The sequence below is a fragment of the Megalops cyprinoides genome, chromosome 20 (assembly GCF_013368585.1).
Source record: "Megalops cyprinoides isolate fMegCyp1 chromosome 20, fMegCyp1.pri, whole genome shotgun sequence".
Classification (NCBI taxonomy): Eukaryota; Metazoa; Chordata; class Actinopteri; order Elopiformes; family Megalopidae; genus Megalops; species Megalops cyprinoides.
This window is the reverse complement of record NC_050602.1, coordinates 9314813-9338422: the sequence shown is the minus strand read 5'-3', so window position 1 is coordinate 9338422 and position 23610 is coordinate 9314813. Positions and strand designations below refer to the sequence as shown.

General features: G+C 41.2%; 1 protein-coding gene across 1 annotated transcript in view; it reads right to left on the bottom strand.

Annotated features, from left to right (window-relative positions):
* Window positions 1-23610, bottom strand: part of LOC118795654 (BMP/retinoic acid-inducible neural-specific protein 3-like) — a 76597-nt gene that overhangs the window by 43131 nt on the left and 9856 nt on the right. Inside the window, exons 2-3 of the mRNA XM_036554293.1 lie at window positions 14897-15221; window positions 2503-2693 (exon numbers count right to left, since the gene is read on the bottom strand). Coding sequence (XP_036410186.1) covers window positions 2503-2693; window positions 14897-15177 — 472 coding nt within the window. The 5' untranslated portion in view covers window positions 15178-15221. The remainder of the gene's footprint in view (window positions 1-2502; window positions 2694-14896; window positions 15222-23610) is intronic.

Here is a 23610-nt window from a genome sequence, read left to right as displayed (position 1 = left end):
CTATATAGTCAAACAGCTAGTCAGATAGTCAACTTACTTGAGGCAAAGCTAGTAATGAGTCTTTTAAAATATCAATTTAATTTCATTTAATGTTGAAATAAATCTGGATTGTTTTGCATCTAAACATTTTAAAGTCTTACAAACTATTGTAAATGTAATTAGCTATTGATAAACACCTTCCACGCAGTGACAAAAGGATGTCATTTGATACCAGTAAGACTGCTGCATGTCCATTTTCTGTATGCTCTGACTTAAGAATTTGAGAGTGCGAAATGATTAAGCATGACTGTTAAAATCCACAGTAAGATTAGAATGATTTATTTCTGAGGAACTGTGAGTCCATTTGAGGAGTTGCTGTATATCATATCTGTCTTCAGCTGCTGAATGATTTTGCTATCAGGGGACTCTCATCAAAATTGCAGCCTTCGGGCGCTCAAGATGTAAAAAATACAGCACAGGCCTCTATGTAATATGGCCTCTAGAGGCCACCGTTTTCAAATATACAATAGTACTTAATCATTCTTTGACACTGTGACTTCACTACTTCGGCTCAGCCATGCATGCAAAACAGTTATTACTAGACAAAAATGGCTTTAAAAGGCAGAATAATGATGGATTTCATAGCAGTGAACAACTACATTTCCTGGATTTTTAAGAACTTTCAAAAAGTTTTTACACTAAACAGGCTTATGGCATTGTACTTGGATTTTTAGGAAGGCTTTGACAATAGTACCCCATAAGGAACACAGTTTGTAGGAATTAAAAGGGGTTATTAAAAGATTTATCCTAATGGATTCAAGAGGGATTCAGCATGGGACATTAAGTTTGTGTAGAACCAGACATATTGGAAATGCAGTCCCACTCAGCTCTGTCTATGCGTTGTTGTGAATGAAGGGTTTCTGGGGAGAACTGAACCCCAGCCTCCTAGTTCTGGAAGCTCTAAAAAAGCACAGAGAAAATGACTGTGGCTAGTTTCATGGTTTTAAAGTGGCAAATAAAGGCACAGACTTTAAAGACATCAGAGATATGATTAGCCTGCTGGGCTAAAGACTGAGGTCCCCTGCTGAGGGAACTGCACAAAGTCTTTTGGTATTCACTGAATGGACGTAATGGCACCAAAATACCAATTAAGAGCTGTTTTTCAGGGATGTCACTATATGGAGCGTAAATCATTTTTAAGTGCATAGGTTTAACTGAGATGAATGTGCCAACGCTTGAAAGGAATTTTGCAGATGAGGCCCACTGAGAATTCAGTTTAATTTACTAATGCCTACTTAAAGCGTGAAGCCTCAGATTCATAGAAAATCCAGCATTATGATTCTGTACCTTTGTTTACGTAACTCATAAACAAATAAGGCATTAACTTAAAATCCCAGGGTTACAGTTCTGCATCTTTGTTTATGCTATGCATAAATGCGTAAAGTATAAATTACGCATCATTTAATATGCTTATTTCATCCCTTTTCAGCGGTTTTCACAGTAAGGAGATCCTTTTACTTTAGTGCCTTCATGGGTTTGACTTCTGTGACCTGACCCTGCCTGGTGCTGCCAAGAATATTGATGCCCAAAAGCACTTGCTATTTTGCGAAGTCATCTGAATGTGTCAGTGAACAGGCAGACCAGACCTATGGCATCATATATCCTCATATATGCTTTAAAACAATGTGTGGGTTTATTAAGGTCCCATTGCCATTTGCTTCATGTTCAGAGGTCACAACAGGTAAAAAGTTTCTTCATGTGATTTGATATTACACCAGCACTAAGCAAATGCAGTCAATTTTGGAAGTAGGTAGAATGGGAAAAAATGAGACATTATGGATTTATTCTCATTATTCTTTATTCACTCTTCTCTATTTATTCTCGCCTCGTTGCAGAAATTCGGATATTATTATTCGATGTGTGCCTTGTTGTACGTGAACTCTTCCCCGAATTAGATCTGTGTCAGAAAGAGAAGACCTGGCAAATTTTAATTTCTTATTATTTGAATAATATATTAGAAACTTGGCCTTTCATGGCTGACTTAGTGACTGCCCTGACCAGACCTATAGAGTTCACCTCATCTTGGATCTGCCCTGACCTGCCAGGTAGACTATAACCTGTATCACTTATTTTCTTCTATTTTTCTTTTGACAGTCAACAGCTAGCTTATTATTGTTATTTATATTCATTACACACAGTGCTTATGTTGATTAGTTTGGTCCTTTGTGGATCTTTTGGTAGTTATGTGCTTCATATTATTCTGAGTTGTATTCCACTCTGTAGCGTCTATTGCTCTGTATGGGATTAAAGAAATAGAATCTAATTCAATGGATCCTCTTTTAGATATCCATAGAGACATAATTTTGGTATATTGTGTTAATTATTTCACAGATTATGAGACCACAGTTTATGTTGCAGATACATATTGCCAAAATATGCTAAAGGTAGACAACTGAAATACATTTACAAAACAAAGACTAGACACTCAGAACTCCTTTATGAATGGAGTAGGATTTCCCTTACCTCCCAACGTGGCGGAGACCAGGAAGTGTGTCCCAAACTTCCTGATGATGTTCTCTGTGATCTGCTGCAGGGTGGGCCGGCGTCCTAGGAGGCGTATGCTGGTGAGGAACTCCGGGGCGAGAGGCAGGGGCGACCCCAGGAAGTCCTGCCTCTCCACCGCCAGGCTGTTGACCTTCCATCGCCCAAACTCCCTGCAACACAGACATTCACCCACAGGGCCTGTGAAACACAGCTGAGAAGGGTCAAAGGTTAATAACCGCCAATGGCTGTATTTGAGACTAGACAAAAAAAAAGTTTGATGACTGACTACTGACTTTACCAATTGTTCATTTTATCAAATGGATTTTCACCAGTCACAATGTATGTTTTTCATACAAATATTCTCAGGAATTTAAAATCTTAACTAATACTACAGTGCCACCAAAATATAATCCCTGTGGCATGCGTTAAAAGAGTTAAAAGAGAGTAACCAGAACTGCCAAAAAAAAAAGGAAAATGCCATTTCTCAAAGCCACATAAAATAAGATGATAAGTTAGTCGTTGTGAATAGATGTCTATCTCTGCTGATACACTTCAACCAGGGAATGGTTGGCAATGAAAACAAAGCCATTTTCTCTGGAGATGGACTGAGCTCTTAATTGAGCCAACAGGTTGATACAAAGGGACATAGAGTAAAATAATTCCAGCAACTACATTCATACAATAGATACAATTATGGGCAACACCTCTCTACCTAACTTTCACAAATGTGGTCACATTTTAGAATTAGGCATCAAAGAGTTGTCAGAGTAACTCTATTCTTTCAGATGAAGGCAGTAAGTCAAACGTTTTCATTTTTATGCCTTTTATGAATGTAGTTACCGAAACCCTTATCTACACTCTGCTGTTTTTAATCCATAGGCTGAAATAAGAGCACAATCCATTGATGTGTACTTTTTAATTTGCTGCAATTAGTTAATTACCCTTTAAGCCTTACTGACAGCTCAGACGCTGATTGGCATTTCCCCTGTAAATGACTTTAATGTAACTTCAACTTTAAACTTGCAGTGACATTTTAGAGTTTGCTTTTAGAGGTTGCCACAGGTCTGGTCATGGCATAATTACCTGACTCCTTTATTGAGGGGTCATTGTAGTTTTAAAAAGGAGTTCAGTCCAACACAATGCTCTATAAGCTAGTCTGTTAACTGGCTTACAGGTATGATTTTACACACATAATATACACGCTAAATGCAGTATGTCACTGTACATACAGTAATGCAGACAGTCAATATTCAATACAGTTTTGCAAAGTACACGGTATGGTTACTTTGACCTTTGGCAGAGCATGCATATGGTCATATTAACATACATGCTCTCATGAAGGCTGTGAGGTCAGAAAAAAAACATATTTAGTAATAATTTACAAGAAACAATGTGTTGTACACAAATAAGAGATTTCAGAACACAATCAGTATTTTGTTTTTTTTTTTTACAGATGAAAATGTTAAGGGCCATTTCGCAAAGTTAGTTTCTGCAAACCTTTGCTGATTGTTCTAAATGATACACATGCATCAGGGTTTGGAACAAATCGCAAAGTGAAATAATTGGAATTGCTGGTGCAATTCAGAGCTGCCAGACTTGCGAGCACAGACATAATTCTGCCTCGGAGGAAATGAAGGTGTGCATGAGTTTCTGGTTACTAGTTTCCCCAGCAGGTTGCTTCCTGCTAGATCTGCTGACTCACCGGCCACAGATGAAAAGCTGCGAACCTGGAGATGGGGCAGCTGGCAGGGACTCGACACGTACACCACTCATCCATCTGGCTTAGCTTTAAATGTGTTCAACCTTCACAACAAAGGGATAATTGATAGACACTCAGCCTTTTAGAGTGCAATCTAATAGGATAAACTGCTTATTGCCCCTGCCAGTGTTCAATCTCGCCCCCCGATCTATTGTGTGCCGACGCATCACTCTGTGGCGGCAGGACTTAAAGAGGAGATAAAGGAGACGCTTTTAAGAAACACAAGCTCCGATCCTTCAGCGGAATCGCGGCCAAATGTCCTGAATCCGCGCCAGCGGCGATGCCGCTGAAGACATAATTTGCGGGCGGCTCGCCTCACATTATCGATAATTTAAAAAGGTTTCGCCAAACAAAGACCCGCAACATTCCTATTGTCCGATGCATAAACCAGGTTCAGGCACCACATGATATTGCAAACGGTTAATCAAGCTTGTCAGGCATCCACATTTCCCAGAACACAGGAGCGGTTCAGAGTAATGATCAGACTGGGTGTGCGGTCGAGAGGTTGCAGGTTCAAAGCCCAGATGGGCAGCCTTAGACAGGTATCTATACATAACCCCAGGCATGGGTGGTATTCAATATATTAGCTATGTAAGTCGCCTGGGTAAAGGGATCTACTACACAGAGAAATGATAACCATATATAGCAGGCTTGTGAAGCCCGGGAGAGGAAAATAGAAACACAAGGCATCAGGTTTGTTGTGCTCAGAGACAGTTTGCAACAAGAGCTGCTTCCACGTAATTAGGAAATGTTCTGACACTTGCATTTCACACCCAGCGGTTCTAATACCATCTTGGCACTTTGCTTTAGGATGATCTCCCCACTTTATTCACACCACATAACAATTTTTTTGCTGTCATTTGTAAAATGATTCCAGTGATTTTTTTTTTTTTTGCTTAATTTACATGTGTAGTCACTTTTGAATCAAGCTGTAGTACATTAAAATGGCCTGATGAGATTGGCTCGGTCATAACTACGATGTCTTCTAAGAAGCTATTTTTTTTCTTCTTCTTCATCTTGGCTAGAGCTCCCCTCACTTGACAGCTGGTGCCGAGCCAAAAGCAATAGCAAATTGGTGAGCTGGGTAGCCCTTTGCCTGGTCTACATGCTGTTATCAACCTGTTCATTGTGTTTCATTTCCTCAGGCTGGCACAGAGAGGCCAGGCCTTTTTATCACCATGCATTGGCAGCTGTCAGAATACAGGAAAAGGCCTGCGCTACGACTGGGCCAGTGTGCCACGGAAGATGGTATCAGAATGCAGGCGGCATTCCACTCTTCCATCTGCAGCCAGCGGGCTCTCCGGCTCGTGCCAAAGTCACGCTGTCACTTGTCATGGCAGTTGACTTGTCAACGCGCTGCCTCATCCCCCCCCCCAAACCCCCCCCGGTCCCATGCCACGTCTTGCAGGGGAGGTGACACACCCACCAATAACACGGTCCTCCTCAGAGTCTGTGTGCTGCTTCGCTTTTTCCCCGCTCTGTCTCTTGGCAAATCAAAGCATGAGCATCATGGGAAAAAAATCGCACACCCTAACCTTTGCTCAGAGGATCTTTTTGTACAGTCTCTGGCCTTCAGAGGGCAAGCAGGGCACAGGGTATCAAAAAACAACAGATTATCAGATCACCCGTAAAGCCACCTTTACGCCCTTTGAATTCTGATCACAAAGGTGTTGAGGCTGACTGCAAGTAGCATGCCATTTGAAAATTCATTCATGAATAACAAAAGACTCCAGTTTCCAACAACTCAGCATCCTGGAATATGCAAATTAATTAGTGTTCCATTGTGAGTTTGTCAATTACTAAAGAGGCTTTCGATTGTTGAGCAACGGCACAACTTCCTCCCCCACAGCAAATAAAAGCGAGTCATCCAGACATAATGAAGGACAGAAAGAAAATAATATCCAAACAAGCTGAATTATTTTGTTGTGTTCTGTCAAGTTCTGACATTCATGAGTTGGATGAACATAAAACATTTCACATGATAACACACTATTTTTTTTCAACAATTCTTTGTAGGGTTTCAACATAGATTTTAGCTTTTCTTGCTCCATTAAAATATGCCCTTTTATTCATATGTTCTGCAAACACCTCCAAGTCACCATCCAGGTCAGGTTACACTAATCTAAACTACGAATTCCATGATTATCATGACAATGTGAGTATTATTATTCACAGCAAGTAAAACACGGTTAAGGAGGGCTTCGCAGCAGCAATTCCCATGGACTGCAGCAGACCGAGGATCCAGCAGGCCAAGCTGTAACTAAGCACCGATGTAAGCTGAGGCGGGGGTGTGGGGGAGCTGTCAGCAGGCTCCTGGTTTTGTTCTCTCACAACAAACAGAACTATGATTATTCCGGAACGTTCAGAAACCTGCTGTTGTTCTTTATTATCAAGAGATCTTTTCAAAGGTGCCGCAACACAAGGTGGCCCTTGAGAGACTCGGAAATTATTCCAAGGTGCAAGGGCAAGGTTTACCGAGGCCTGTATGTTCATAAATGATTGATCATCCCTTCAACTTGTACATTTTTTAATTAATGCGAAAGTGTCCGCTTAACGTCATTATGTAGAGTAATTGACAGCCAAACAAGTGGAGCATGTGCAATTTAAAGCCAGAAGATGAATGTTTATAATTAAAGATTTTATGCTTAATTATGACGAGTACAGATAGCTCCTCTGAGTTTCAGGTGACGGTGATGGAGTGACTGTCTCACTCCACAAATTACACAAAATGTTTTTTAATGAATCTGGCACAGCTTGATAAGTATTTTCATGGTCAATATATAACAATAAACATATTGCATGTCACTGCATGTCATGAAACATGTATTCATGAATAATGTATACATATATATACAACAGATCTGAAGGAGTTAAAGGCTGGGAAGGACCACAATATGTGAAACATAATTTGCTAATTTGCATTAGCTAATGCTCATAGTTTGTCCATTATCCACCAACAAGTGCTGAGCAAGGTGCTTTTCCTATACACTCGACCGTGATGCCAACAGCTGTTTTTCACTCTACAAGTCAAACAGTGCACTACAGAAGAGAGAGCAGCTAATGACTACCAGTAACCTGTGACAAGCTGCAGGGATTCACTGCTCCACCGACGACCCAAGGGACCCCGGCCAACACAGGACTACACTACCACGGCGCTGATACGGCGATGACCTGAGGGGCCCTGGCCAACACAAGGCCCACACTAACCCCGTAGGGACGAAGCCAATTATGTCCCGGCACTGCAGACTCCCGGTTGGGGTGAGCTAATGACACAGGCTCCAGCTAGTGAATGCCCAGGCTGTGGGACCCGGGCTGCCCTCAGCAGCACTCCAGAGCCACTATTCTTAGCAGCCATTTTCACAGTACGAGCCCGGGCTGCACTGCTGGGAAGGAGGCAAAGCAGCAAAGCGTGCGACAGCGCCTCGCTGCACGCCCCGACCCACTGAACCCTGCGCGTGTGGGATTTCATTTTTTATTCAAATCCATTTGCAGTTTTACTTTAGGCTCACACGCCTCTGCAGTTCCGGCCGGTATAGAACTCATCTAAACAGTGAATGTGGTCGGAATGGAAAAGCCTCAAGTCACTCGCATGAACAAAGACTGCTGTTAAAGTATTGATATCAAAATGAGACCAATTTATAACAACTTGGATGCTGTTACCTCACACAAAGTAAGTAACTAAATAAGCAACATTCCAAAGTAAAATTTCCCTAAATACTTTCATGTACCTGAATTTTTTCATTTTACCATCAGAAGAGAATGTATGTTATCCGAATCTTACTTGGTAATTGTCCTTGATTGTGATATGTAGCTGTGTAAGCTACATCTGGTTACTCTGAGGTAATGAAGGTAAAAATTGGGTGTGGTTTTGTATATTTTGACATTATAGGTAGGAGTTCATGTTTGCTGTAATGGTCATTTAATTGACTTAAATGAGGCCTACATTGTAATGATGAGAAGCTGCCATTGGTACACATATGTCTCTACAGAGGTATGAAATTGTAAATGATAGAATATGTTTTTTTTCAGAATATTTGCAATATTTGCATCATTCTTATTGTTCATACTTTATCTGATTGCCAGCCACCTAGCTAGTTTTAATGTGTAGCAAAGATTGTGGGCATTTCTTTAGCTCTCCTACTGGCTGAAGTAGCACCATGGATGTACATACAATAAGCTGTACATCCATTTGGTTGTATATTTATAAGGATCCCTGGTACTAACAGCATAAGCCCTCTGATCCTGGATCAGAGTAAATATTTCATAGAAGAAAGTTAGGATTACGAACTGGGGACAGGAACAAGACCTTTAACCACAATAGCAAATGTGGCTATTGGCTAAATATGGGGAGAGACCAGTAACCTGGAGCATTATTAATGACATAATGCAGCAAGAAAATTATGAAGAAGATGAAGACAAGGAAGAAAGTGAAAAAGTCCAAATTTGGGGACTTAATGTGCCATATGAGCTTGCATCCAAATTCTGTATATTTAAATGAAGTTAGATGGCACATTCGTTAATATCTGTACTGAGTCAGATGTCAGGGTCATTGTGGATTTTTTTCTGAATGGAAATCCCAAAATGGGACTGACAGTGTTGTAACTTTGAGGACGGCACACCCGCCATCCCAATGTACGATATTACAAAGGCAAATAATGTCATGATGATCAAAGTACCCAGAAGGGACCTGGCACACAAATATCCCTTTTGCAAATGCAAATTTGGTCTGGACATTATTTAGAGACCTTGGAATCTTACACTGTTACAACAAGTCTTAGTTTGCATTTGCCTTATTAACATAGACATACAGTAATATCAATCTGCCAACTGTTCTGTGATATTGATTAATATGTTTAATTTCCATGACTGTCAGCTGATCAGGATTCAGTTTCACTGACTGAAGCTATGAGCAACCTTGGTACTAGAGCGTCCTGGTTTTTGTTCTGTACAAACTCTTAATCACATAATTTGATTAATTATTTCGCTAAATGAATTCAGGTGACCATGTGCTGGATATGCTCTGCATTTCAACAAATGCGCTGTGTCACATACATTCATTTACTGTAATAACTGATCCAATTATGTGATTAAGATCTCGGATGGAACAAAAACCCAGACACATCTGCAGCACTCCAGGAGTGACCTGCCTAGCCCTACTATACTATTAGCTTTTTCAGTCTGAAAGCGTGTGTGTGTGTGTGTGTGTGTGTGTGCGTGTGCGTGTGTGTGTGTGAGTGTGAGAGAGAGAGAGAAAGAGAGAGCAAGAGAGAGAGAGAGAGAGAAAGAGGGAGAGAGAGACTAGGAGTACATTTGGAATTTAGAAAAATTTGTGTTGTGTTCTTATTTTCCATTAAGTCTATATTCGATCATTGTCTTTAAAACTGAATGAACTCCTAATCAGCATTTCAGTTACTGATCTTTTAATTATGCCTCATAAACTGGGTAAGAGCCTGCCCTGGAGGAATAATAAAATTCACTGGGGGGAAAAGTGACGGACAAGCCTTTCTGATTATCGTCATCTGAAGAGCTCTCAGTTAAGAAGGATTTTTTGAACAATATTTAAAAAGATAGCAAACGATTGAATAGTGGAAGAAAAAAAAAATACTTTGAGCACTGTGTGTCTCTAATGGTAGTCCTCAGAGAGAGATTTTAATTTTCAGTTTGTTAATAAGGTTGATTATCCTTATGCACCAAGCCCATCCTAGTTACAATCAAAGGCAAATTTGCAGAAGCATTTAATCATGAATGCAAATGTGTCTAAGCCATGGTCTGTACAGAGCTGGAATAAATATGTCTTTCTTAATTCCTCAAATTTCTATATACAGTGTGTGTGTGTATGTATATATATATATATATATATATATATATATATATATATATATATATAGCTAATATATTATGACCACCTGCCTAATATGCTGTTGGTCCTCGGCAGCAGTGTAGCATAGTGGTTAAGGAGCAGGACTCGTAACTGAAAGGTTCAGTTACGAGTTGCCGGTTCAATCCCCGCTGGGACACTGCTGCTGTACCCTTGGGCAAGGTACTTAACCCACAGTTGCCTCAGTAAATATCCAGCTGTATAAATGGATAACGTTGTAAAGAACTGTAACCTATGTAAGTCGCTTTGGATAAAAGCGTCTGCCAAATGAATAAATGTAAATGTCCTCCATGTGCCTCCAAAACAGTGCCGAGGCATGGACTCTACAAGACCCCTGAAGGTGTCCTTTGGTATCTGGCACCAAAACATTAGCAGCAGATCCTTCAAGTCCTGTAAGTTGCAAGGTGGAGCTGCCGTGGATTGGACTTGTCTAAAAGAAAACGGGACTCATCGGACCAGTCGACCTTCTTCCACTGCTCCAAGGTCCAGTTACGACGTTCGCGTGCCCATTGTAGGCGTTTTCGACGGTGGACAGGGGTCATCATGGGCACTCTGACCAGTCTGCAGCTACGCAGCCCCATACGCAGCAGGGTGTGATGCACTGTGTGTTGTGACACATTCCTCCCGTAACCATCATTAAAATTTTCTGTGACTTGTGCCACAGTAGACCTTCTGTCAGTTCGGACCAGACAGGATAGCCTTCATTGCCCTCGCGCATCGAAGAGCCTTGGGCGCCCAACACCCTGTCGCCGGTTTGTGGTTTGTCCCTCCTCGGACCACTGTTGGTAGGTACTCGCCGCTGCTGACCGGGAGCACCCCACAAGCCTTGCCGTTTCAGAGATGCTCTGACCCAGTCGTCTGGCCATAACAGTTTGGCCCTTGTCAAAGTCGCTCAGGTCTTTACTCCTGCTCATTTCTCCTGCACCCAACACGTTGACTACAAGAACTTATTGTTCGCTTACCATCTAATCTACCCAGACCTTGACATGTGCCCTTGTTTGGAGATGATCAACGTTATTCAGTTCACCTTTGAGTGGTCATTATGTTTTGGCTCATCAGTGTGTATATATATATATATATATAGTTCCCTAGTGCTAGTCCTGAGGATTCACATTGTTGGTTTTAACATGCCACAGTGATTGCTTGGACAACAAATTCTGTTTTCTTCTGTGGATGTACTGCATGACTTCGATAATGACACTCTTAATTTGGGCTGAATTTGGTTTTGAAGTCCGACCAACATCTGGGACAGTTTGCAGGCCAAACATACAAATTCATGCCTCTAAAATGTGAACACAATATCTGAAAGCCAGCGTATCCAAAGAGTCAGCCAAAGATAATTAACTACATCACCACTATGGAAAACTAGATGGAGCCTGAATTAATATGTACCTCATAATATTATTAGTCTGATTAGTTACTGTCTGATGAGCTCACATTATGGCAAAGAAATACTTCTCATTAACATCACACTGATTTGTAAATACAATAAAATCTAACTAAAGAAAGCATCTTACTGTTCCTCCCTCGATTGCTGCAGTTTTGTACTCGTCTAATGTAGGACAGGAGCTGATCATTATAAATGTCGTCTAAATAGGCACTTTTGTCTGTGTGACCTGATTTGACCTATCAATTCTTGCTGTTTACCTCGGCATCAGGTTTCCCTGTTTCACTGATTCAGCACAATGTCTAGATGCTTAAAGAGTTAGACTCAAAGTGTTTGGTATCATCAGCACTTTACTATCAGCAAGTTTAATTACTTTAATATTACCACTGCCATTCCCACATCTGGGTGTATATAGGGTACTTAATTTCCCTTATGCCCAAACACTCTTTCCTTCCCCTAGCCTTCATTGCCAAGATCTAAGGATGCCTGTCTTCATCTTCTCTATGAACAGGTCCACAAAATAGCTGCATTTTTTCTCTTTCTTGCCTAAAGCCTACATTTTCCCTGGTGTGTTTTTCTTCACAGCAAAATTTGGCAATGTTGTGAAAAGTTGCTTTGCACAAAGTTGTAATGCATCTCAATGACTTCTTTAACCTTGAAACAATTTCATCTAAAGCCCCAAATCAATACGAGAATTTGATTCTCATAATCCAGAAGGATCCACATACTGTACTGAGGTCAGGACTAATAGCATACAGGAACGGGCAGTGCTGGTGATGTACCCAGGGACTGCTGATGAAAACTAGTCTACAGAAGTATTGATTAATGTGTGCTATCCCTGTCAAATAAACCTGATGAAGTAAAGTACTTCAGGTAGAAAGTGTACCTAAGTACTGATCAAAGATCATCATGCCCATCCTCTACTCCAACCCTGAATACCAAACAGTAATATGGTCTTAAAAGTGTGCCTTGGGGCACTCACTACCTTTTGCTTTTATTGGACCCTATGGTAACAGCAAAGTCCACAGAGGAATTCCACAAAACACAAACCCCAGCTTCAAATCCTGCTAATGTTCTGCCTTTCAGTTTTTCACCCCAGTCTCTAAAATCAGGATCCAGCACCTCATCTTGCCAACCAAATATTCTTCACATTTTGACCAAAGAACCAAACAGAAAATGCAATCTCACAAATGTTTTCCTATTTTGTCATTTCCATTGCAAATATTAAAAATAAAAAAATGGACACCATTCTTTTTTCAACTTAAGGATAATTGAAATTGATCTGACAACAGCAAAGCTGAACTGAAAAGAAGGAAATGGATTGATTTTTAGAGCATCCAAGCAATCTTAAAGAACCCTGATATGAATCTTGAATTTCATACAGTCTTGCAACAAGGTTTTTTTTCAGTTTGTATAAGCTTACCATGTCCTATGCAACATCTTTAACTTTGATAACACTAAACAGATATGCACTTAATTTGTACTCAAATGCTTCAGGCAGTTTGCAACATTCCAACCTTGGAACTGCAAATGATTAGATTTATATTATTATTATTTTTGCCTGATTATTGTACCAAAACATGGTGAAAATCTAAACGTTCAACAAGCATTTACTGCTTTCACCCTCTTCACTGATAGACACCGATCTTTTATTCTCTTTGTCATCTTTACAAGAGGAACTGTACAAGATAAATAAGATGACTGAGCTCACAAAGTCAAAATGTGATTTTTTTAAGTCCAACAGAATTACTGTACTTTGAGCAAATGCTTCCTTTAGATTTGAAGCACATCATCTTCATTATTTCACCTGGATCTGGATTGGAGGTGACAGTGGCAGGGGTCTCTGTGAGACCCATTACTGCTGAGACTTTCGGCGCTGTTGCTGTGGAAGTTTGAATTTTGAGCCTGACACAGGCCTCACTCTGTGGCAGGGGGGGACCTGTGGCCTTTTGGGAGAGTGACTGGCACTGACAGCAGGAGAGTCACCCTGAGACTCCTCATTAAAGAAGGCACAGCGCTGGCAGGTGAGACCCAGGCCTCTTCAGCAGATGTATGAACCTGGCAGGGCTCCGACAGGCTTTCTACAAATTATTTCAGCGCCATGGGTTTATGTTCATGTATAGGGAATGACGCACTGTGGACTGAGCTTTGAGAATCAGTTCAAATGCGGTGGCCTGTTGTGCATGTTTCAGTGCAATAACTTCCATTCTTTTTGCTGATTTTCACCTTGGTTGGCTGTCTTTTTGTGGGCTCAGCACACCGCTTTGGAGCTATGAGATGCTTATAGCTTTCAGGATACGCTTTAAAATGATAAAAATATGAAGTGCTCAACACAATCTTATACTGCACATTCAGCCCAACTAGTTATACCTTCAGTGTGATACGAAGCTCGTAGAGTTAGGGGTCCATAACATCTTTCAGATTGTTTGTACGTAGCAGCTGGACAGTGACTGAAAATTTCAAAGTATGAAAGCATAAATAAACTATGGGCTCCCAAATTGCTGTCAGCAGGGTGCTCATCTTGAATGCGGGCAGAGCCCTGCAGTTTGGGTTCGATCCCAGCCATGTCAAAGGCCAGCAATGACAGTGAGGAAGCAAATTCTTTTTGTTCTGCTTGGGAGAGGGATGGGTAAGTCTACCTGGTCTGTGCTGTCAGACAGCATCTGCGAGTTGCTAAAATGGTGTCAGTAAAATAGCCTATCCTCTGATGGGTGCTCACTTTACTGTGGTACACTGTGTGACTTTGTAGTGCAAAAAAAAACTACTGTTGCAGCATGACTGCAGAGTTTGTTGGGGTGAGACAAGCCTAATATACAACTGCCAATTTTAGTTCTTCCGGCATCCAAAGCAATTTTTTCAGTTTGTATATTTTACTTCAAATTGGATATTTTACACTTCATCTAAATAATTTTTCTGTAGGTTTTAATTGTTAAGAAGCAGCCTCCACTTGGAACAACTACCTTTACTGACTGAACCCACCTTACCTATTTTTTTTTTTATGGAGTCAACCAAAGCACTGGGTGTAGTTAATGAACACAGCAGCTGAGTACCTGTGAATATTTAGATGGATATTCACAGATTCTTATGTGCATGAATGTGTCCAATACATGACAGCTTCAGTCCTCTTGACAGTCCAGACAATGATGCACACTGAGTAATGCTACTAGTGCTGCACAGTTATATCAAACTTCTCCACAACCACAATGAGGCCATGCATGTTTCAACCAACCATGTTAATCAGGGACAGTACATACCCAACGCAGTTTTCAGGACCGTCTAAATATCTATAATGCGACCCAAACTTTCTTCAGCCCTATCTGCATTGGGAGGAGAGAAGGGGCCCTACTACCTGTAGATCTTGTAGCGGGTGGTGAAGCCCTGCCGGTAGCGCTCGATGAACTCGGTGTACTCCTGCGACTGGTGGAAGGGGCCCTTCTCGGACAGGAGCCAGTCCATGGGCCCCGCCCTCTCATGCTGGCCCGCCGAAGAGGAGGCAGATGCAGAGGCGGAGGCGGAGGAGGAGGTGACGGCCAGGACCCAGCAGTGGAGGCCCAGGGCAGTCCACTCTGACAGCACCATGAGAGCCAGCCATCTAGCAGCGGCGGCGGCAGCACTCCTGCAGCAGGACATGCTTCAGCCCTGGCTCCCTCATTCTCCTCGCAATGCCTGTGGACCTGTGGAGAGGGGGGGGGGACAACACTCAGGATCAGGGGCCAAAGCCAGCACTGAGACAGCTCTCTAAAATACTGTCATTTTTAATATTTCATTTAAGCCTTTTCACCTTTATTACCCATTTGGAATTGCCAATTGTACAACATTAAGCTCACCTCTATGCAACATGAATGCAATCCTCTGATGCATTCTCACAGAGCCAATGGCTATTTTTCTCACTATAACATTAGTGTAACAATTATACGTTCATCTCTGTCTTGCTACGGACAGCTCCTTCACCCCATTCCTTCAGACGGGGTCTGAAGACGCACCTCTTCAGACTCTATCTGGACTGACCCAGCACACAATTGCTGCCCCCCCAATCAGTGCTGTTGTAAATTGCTGTGCTTTTTAAATTGTTTCTTGTTGCCGCCTTTACCCTGACACTCATTGCGCTGTTTGAAGTTGTTGAAGTTTGCTGTTTGAAGGTGCATCTTATTAGTTACCCTATACGCTGTAGTTGTACAAATCTGATAGAACTGTGTCCTCAAACAGACCTTGCTCTCAGCTGAGAACTGTCTCATTGTGGAACTGTACACATCCTGTCCGCGTACTGTCGTTATACTTACTGTATGCACTTTTGTAAGTCGCTTTGGATAAAAGCGTCTGCTAAATAAATGAATGTAAATGTAAATGTAAATCTCAAAGGGTGCTAACCTGAAATTCAAAATATGCATTTCTTAGATAAAAATACATTCCCTTTCAGAGTACAGTTTTTCAGTAGATAACTGAGAAAATAAATGATACGTTTTTGGCATTCTTGGTTAAGTATTGTTTATGTGAAAAGTTGAGATGAAATTTCTACTATAATAACATAATTTGTGTTGTTATATTTCCAAATAAAGCCTTTTTCGAGGTATAGTATAATTGAAAGATTCAGGTGAGATCCAAATTGGATTAAACCATGTTTTTTGTAAAGGTGAATTTTTAAAAGGTGCCAGAAGGTGGCTGGTGACCCTATTCTATAAATATTGCTATTTCGTTATCATAATGAGAGTGTTCACCAGAATTAATCTGAAGTCCCTGGGCACTCCAATTCCCCAGGGGGGGTCTAAAGACAAATTAAAGTTTAACCTTTGCAAAAGACAGAGACTCCTGCACACGAAAACTCAAGGCATCAGAACAGGCAAGCAATGCTGAATTCCACTCACAAATGCATCACTCACAAATGCATCATTTGCTATGAGATCCAAAAGACTATATACATGGTGTCAAGGGTTGAGAATTAAAAGGAATTTATCGAAACACACATCCAAAAAGTGCAACATCCTCAAAACTGGAAAAATCAGAAAATCACTTTCTTCCCATTACCCAGTTAGTCTGTTAGATGCTGGCAGTGAAATGTGGAAACTCTGAAATCACATCGAGGTGAGGACCAGGTTCATTTTCATACATTGGTGAAGCGAGGGTGATGATCCATTCATTGTTTTTAGGGCAGATGCAGAGATCATTTCATTCCACCTTAATGACATGAACCAAGATGAGGTCTCAGACTCTATAAAACGCAACAGATGTGTCATACTGATGAGGGTACACCTCTACAGATGGGATCTGACAATGAAAAACAGCAGTAAATCTGGAAGAAACTGTGTAAGGAGAAGAACAACTTTGTTAAACGAAATGACCAACTTCCATCATGCTGTAAATTCAGCAAGAAGGATCCAGCACCATGGCCCTGAAACTTGGTCACGGCCTAAAAATATGAACAGATATTGCTGAACTCGAAGCAATGATTTCAGGGAAAATTAGACAGGTAGAGTGGTGTGTGGGAAACTTCACTAAAACCTGCAAGATATAGCAGATTGAAAAGATCTCTACCTCTACCCTGAAAAAACTGAAAGAAGTGGAATATTCCTCATCTCCTACCCTTTCCTGAATGCACTTTGCACCTTTGTGAGCAAGAAAATGAGCACATCAGCAAGTTGGCAACCAAGTCGTGTCTCAAAAGCTGGACACATCCTGCGAAAGTAACCCCCGCCCAGATTGCATTGTTCACTTAAAGAAGAGAAGGGAGTGTCTCTAAAATGCCAATGACTGCGCTCTACCTTGAAATACCTCTCACTTGCATGCAAATGTTGCCGAGGCACTGTTTCATGCAGAGATTAAACTTTGCCACCATTTTATGTGAAAGGAAACAGTAAAACATGGAAGAAAAGTGGCCATTCATCTAACCCCATCAGTGCTTCCATCCATGAAACTTCCTGTACAGGAGTGTATATCATGTGGAGACTCAGACAACAACATATCCATGTTTGCCAGAACAGAGGCAGAGTCATGTTTCAGGTTACCTGACTACAGATGTTTTTTTTTGCAAGTGATCATGGGGCCAAAACATCCCAAAACTTTGTCCTGAATGAAACAGAGGAACCATGTGTCCAGCTTGTCATAGGTTCTTAATTTGCATCACGCAAAGATGGTTCGGTTGACTTTTCACAACTTGACAAAAGAGATTCACAGGAACTATCACTGCCTTCAGGAGGGTGTCCCGAAATTACCCACAATCAGCAAAGGCCCCTGAGCTGGAAAGACGCCTACACTTCATTTAAAAAAAAAAAAGTCTGGAGGAGATAAACAATTGATCCCAATGGTGTGTAAATTGAGGATGAGTGAATGAGAATGTGGTTGAGAGTGAAGCGATGCAGTGTGTGTGAAGTAATTAACTGCTATTTATCAGAGCCAGCGGAAGAAAACCGCAATGTTTCAGACAGTGGGGATGACTCTCTGGCTGCCACTGCAGAGACAGCCGAAGTGTCATAATTTCATGCTCTTTCCTCTTTATGCAGCCCTCTTTTGGAATCATTAACTGTGTATATTAGTCTCGTCTCACTGCGACAGCCACTGCGCTCACGCAGGAGGGCTGGGGCACAATGCAATCCTCCAATACGGTCACACACCAGCCGCATCTATTTTTCACACCACAAGTCACCCGGCTCACCACAGTGAGTTAGTGAGCACTGATTAGGGGATGGGTGCAGCTCCACTGAGATCATTTGAGCAATCCACAGATGCCTGATAAGTCACAGAATGCCTGGGAGCAGCAGGACAGGGAACCCCTGCCAATTTACTTACTGCTATCCCCTGTGCATTGAACCCAGTTTGCTCTTTCTCTGTAGCTGTTGGCTGATGACATGGTTGGGATCGAGCTCAAAGCGAATACCTTAACCGCTGAGCTACTCGAGAGCTGGGAAAAGATGTTTTTGTTGACGCATTTATCTGAATGAACAATGGATTTATCTCCTCCTATGATTTTCATTATCACATTTCACTTCACTACAGTAAAAACACAATGGTCAAGGATGCCATATATATGTGAGGAAGAAAGGCCCTGCTAACAGTTAAAGACTACATAAATAATATTAGCTCTGCCTGTTGCAGAAAGAGGAAGGCTTGCAAGGGAAAATTCTATTAGTTGCTGTATTTTCCCCCAATATGTATAACAGTATAAACAGTCATATTACTCTACTTGACTTTGACCTATAAAAAGAATGCAAGCAGGTCACTGCATGTTCGGTTCAAATCAGCAAAAGCCTTGAAGTCACAGGAACACGGAGACTCATGTTTCTCAACCCATCATGGAGAAATTTGATTTTTTATTTGTTCAATAGTCTGCTTTACAGACATCAATTAAATGTGAACTAATATGAACACTGTATGCATGATACATTTTCATCTATTTCTCTGCATTTCTGTCAGCATTCTGTCTACATTTTTACTATATCAATGTGCTGCATTTTTGCAGGTTGCTGACAAAAATAATTATCATTTTTGACCACAGTTGGTTCACACACATTGACGGTAAACGTCTCCAGTTTGCAAGTGACTTGATCTGTGTGGAACATTAGACCTGGTTGTGTGTCTGTGTGTATGTGTTAAGAGGTCGACAATTGGCATGAATACCTGAAACTGTCCCCAGCTGCAGGTTAAATATCAGGTCCCTTTCCTTCAGTGTTTTTCTAACATTGTCAAGCTGCTGCACTGTTATACTCTCACAGCCAAATTTAAAAGAACAACAATGCCATATGGGTTGCCGTTCAGGGGGAAAAAAATCCAATTAGTCAACAAATCTATTGTATTGTTGGCAAATCTATTAGATTGTACACATATGCTGTGGTTCGGCTCTAGTCTCTCTTATGCCAAGCTTACGCTGCACTAATTCTGCCATCCTCGCCACCCCTCGCATTTTCTGACTGGCAGGCTCAGTGCGGGAGAGTGCACTGTGTGACTGGGGCTCTCCCACTGCAGACTGCTGCTTCATCTTAGAATAAGGCTTTCTACTTATTTCAAGGACAGTCAGACCCAACATGTCAGAGTGAAATAGAAAAAAATAAACCCACGCGCACACACACATTGGCATAACTCTGTAAAAGAGTTTGGATTTGTCTTGGTTTTGTGTCTTGCTTACCAAGAAAGGTCAGCTTGACGGTGATCCAAGGTGAAGGCTTTAAAAGGAGTCGTGAGTAAGTTCAGGGAGCTTTCAATCTCCAACAGAGACAAACAATGCATATAATGAAGTCTTCAAAAATTAGATCATTTATGTCTGTAGATCCTCAATCCCTTTTTACATGGGCCTTGCACTCTAGTCATTGCTGGGAATGGCTGGGGGAAGCAAGTTCTTAACTCATATCCAATCTCTGCTTTGTGCAATTATTTATTAGCCTGTCTTTATACTTTCATATCATTGTTTATCACTATCATCATCATCATTATCATCATTGCTAGATTTTAGCTTCAATAAGGCCGCTCAGCATTTTACAGCTGAGTCCTTCATTCATTGTGTCTGTTTTACTGTAGATATTTAAGCCTAGCCATATGATGCCCATGTTGCTTAGGCAATTCCAACACATGTGCTAAAAGGAACATGAAAGCTGTAAGGAGAGGGATATAAATGTGCTTAAAATTCAACTGCACATTCAAAACCTGCATATATATAAGTGTAATTTCTCAAAACAGAACATGTGTGCAATATCTGGGAGGTTAAAGACAACCTATCCTGAGAAGGCCTTTGCATGGTCAGTGGTGGAGGTGAAGACATGCGGTGCATCGTAGCTTGGCAGAGTTGCAGGGATTCACGAGTGACTATGCACGGGGTTGGATGGAGCCGACTGCATGGGACAGTATTACAGCACCACAGCTCCTACCCCAATGCAGGCTATAGCTGGCAGCCAGAGGAGGTGGGAAACCACAGGGCTGACACAAGAGTAGATAGGGAGGGGAGAAAACCAGTCCCGCAGCTGTTCTGGATAAGTTTGAAGTAGTAAGATAGCACTGGCATAGCAGGGGACCAGACAAGATGGTCCAGCCTCGTTTTAATTAAGCCACACTAGAGCTGAAGCGCAGGCAGAAGAGGGAGAAATAAAACGCGCTTCTTTAATTAAACTTCTTTCATTTATGTCTTTTGATACCTCTAAATTTCACCACAAGTTTCGGCACAATTTAAGCATCCGAGGGTGTAATTCCTGCAGCCCATGGGTGCAATGCTAACACGCAGATGAAGCAGTATGAAAAATGGTCAGTTTTTAGCTGCAAAACTCCAGCACTGAGAGGGATGCATGGCAGAGTGGGGCTGGATGCCGCTTTATAGAGAGAGAGGCATGATGAGGGTAGGGATATCTCCTGGCTCATCAGCATGCAGAGAAACTGCCCTGAACAGGTAAAAAAGGTGAATGATTGACAAGGCATGATGAAAAACCTACAAACTCCTCTTGGGCATGGAGCACTCAGAAGTGTTCCCTGCTCAGCCACACACACACACACACACACACACACACACACACACACACACACACACAATTCTGTTCTACGTGCCCCATTTGACACCTACTGAGCCAACACTGATGAGCACAAAGAGAAAAGCAACATGCCTCTTGCTTGAAGCTGACCTGCTTCCACCAATCAATACTTCACATCTCACCGCTCTTCCTTAATCAATATCATAATGCGGTGACCTTTGAGCAAGTGAAAAACTCATCTTGGGTGCACTGACCCAACATGGATGGAAACAGAAATCAAGACAAATATTTCACAGCAATGACATATCGATCATCAGGCAGAGACACACACAGCACACATTCACATGTACAGTATATAATATTCACATCCTGTTTGGTGTCAGAGGCCATTGTGTTGCAAAAACAATGAGCAGAGTGTTATTCTAAAACATTTCTGCTCAATCCTTTTGACATTCAGCCACTGCTCAGAGTTGCAGTGATCAAGGTAATATTTCACACATACTATACAACACATTTAATGACAGATATTGACCAGAGTGCCCTTTTTAAACAGCTGGTGTAGGTTTGCTTTTCCTACCTTGTCAAGCCTTACCACCACTGCAATATAACATAATTGTGTGAATACTGCATTAGATTATTTTCAACCTAATGCTGAATAGAACAGCAGAAGAAACTATAACACAGAGATTGCAGCTGTATTGACCACTTGGGCAGGGAACACTTTGTTTTAGCACAGTTTGTCTGGTAGCATGAATTGATTGCATAAAGGTGAAAAAGCCTGTAGAAAAGTCAAAAAAGTCAGTACATACATACATACACATGTGGAAAAACTCTCAATTAACAAATTGGAAATACTTCATCAGCAGTCTCTGTGTGTTTTTTTCTTTCTCAATAGTAACTGTGTTGTATACTTGGGTCTCTTTAATATGACTCCTTGCAGGTTATAGCTAAGTCAGCATGTTAGTATGTCTTCACAGCATATTTAATTCCATCTTCTTGCTGTGAAGGATTAATTCATGATCTTTCCATGGCCCCCAAACATCTAATCAAGAGTCTAATGATGATTGAAAATGAAATGTTGTGCACTGCTGTTGTGACTCATAAATATGTCAAAGTTATCAGGCCTGAGGCATTTATGGGTGTCCACATGCATGGGGAGCAATACAGACAGACAAAGGGATCTGTGTTGGAGCACAGCACATCCCCAAAATCCCTTACAACACCCTGAAAATAAACTGCATGGGAAAACCTCCTCAAGCTACCCAATCAGTGGCTGCCCACATTAAGTGCCAGAGTAGCATGTTAACTCAGTTTGTATGATGATAATATCAAATAAACAACAAAAAACAATAACCATAACAATATGAGGATAGAGTGCTGTACAGTAACATAGTATTATAGTTAGTATTATAAAATTACACTTGTGAGTTAATATGTTATGCAATATGTATTATTTTAATTATGCTATTTTATTATGTTCTGCTTAATAAATAATACACATGGATATCACACAGCCTGTGGTGGTATAACTCTGCACTGTAGTACTTCTTGGAGTAATTGGAGTGCCTGGAGCAATGAATCTCCTGATAATCTAGACCTGATAGTAAAATTTTAGAGGTATCCTCGTACTTAGCAAGCTCAGCTTAAGACCTGTTAAAAAACAATAAAAATGGCACAGATAAAATAGCAGCCTACTGTATCTTTACTATATGAATATAAGCACATCATTTCAAGCACTTTCAAAGGAGCAAAAATAGTAAACTGCAATGTTGTCTATACCATGGGACTCCAGTTTCTGTTACATGCAACACAAACTTTAGCCTTAAAAATACCTCAATACTATCTACAACAAATAAACCTCACTGGGAATGATTAGTTTGATGCAACACTACTGAATAAATGCATGTGAGGTTAGTTGGTAAGAGCAAAACCAACTACCTGAAAAAGAATTTTGTTTTTTTCCATTTGAAAGAATTTTTTAACTCATGAAGAGGTGGTTTATTTTTGCTTTTGTATTGCATAATCAATACAGCCAGGCAACTTTGTTGCCATACTGGTGAAAGTTGTCGGCCTGCTTCTACTCTACAGACAGTGGCAGCTCCAGGAAGTTCCAGCAGAAGTCACTTGTGGCAGGCATCTGAGCCTCTACTGGCTTCTGCTGATGGTCTGACGAGTTGCCTGTGAAAATATTTGCTCATCTCAGACGTGCTGAGCGGCATTATGAATGCAAGAAATGATTATGGTTGCATTTTTTTTCACTAAACAAGAATATACAGACTGATTTCTTTCTCTGATGGAATGAAACGGACTGCACATACTGCCGGGGTACTCCTGAGGCGTGAAAGAACTAACTCATTAAGAAATCAAAGGAGGCTGAATACCAAGAGGGTCCTTTTTTTTTCAAATGAAAACTTCAATGCCTCATGTGTCACATATTTATTGCCAGCTATGCTCACACTCAGTGTGGTATGGACAGTACAGGAGAGTTTACCTCTCTCTGAGAAATCATTCTGCAAATTTGACTCTGCGCACGCCCATCTGCGGCACCCCAACGACGCTCTATTGTTGGGTGAAAAGGGAATTAAGACAGCAGCTGTGCCACCTCGTAACCCTGTTACTGGAA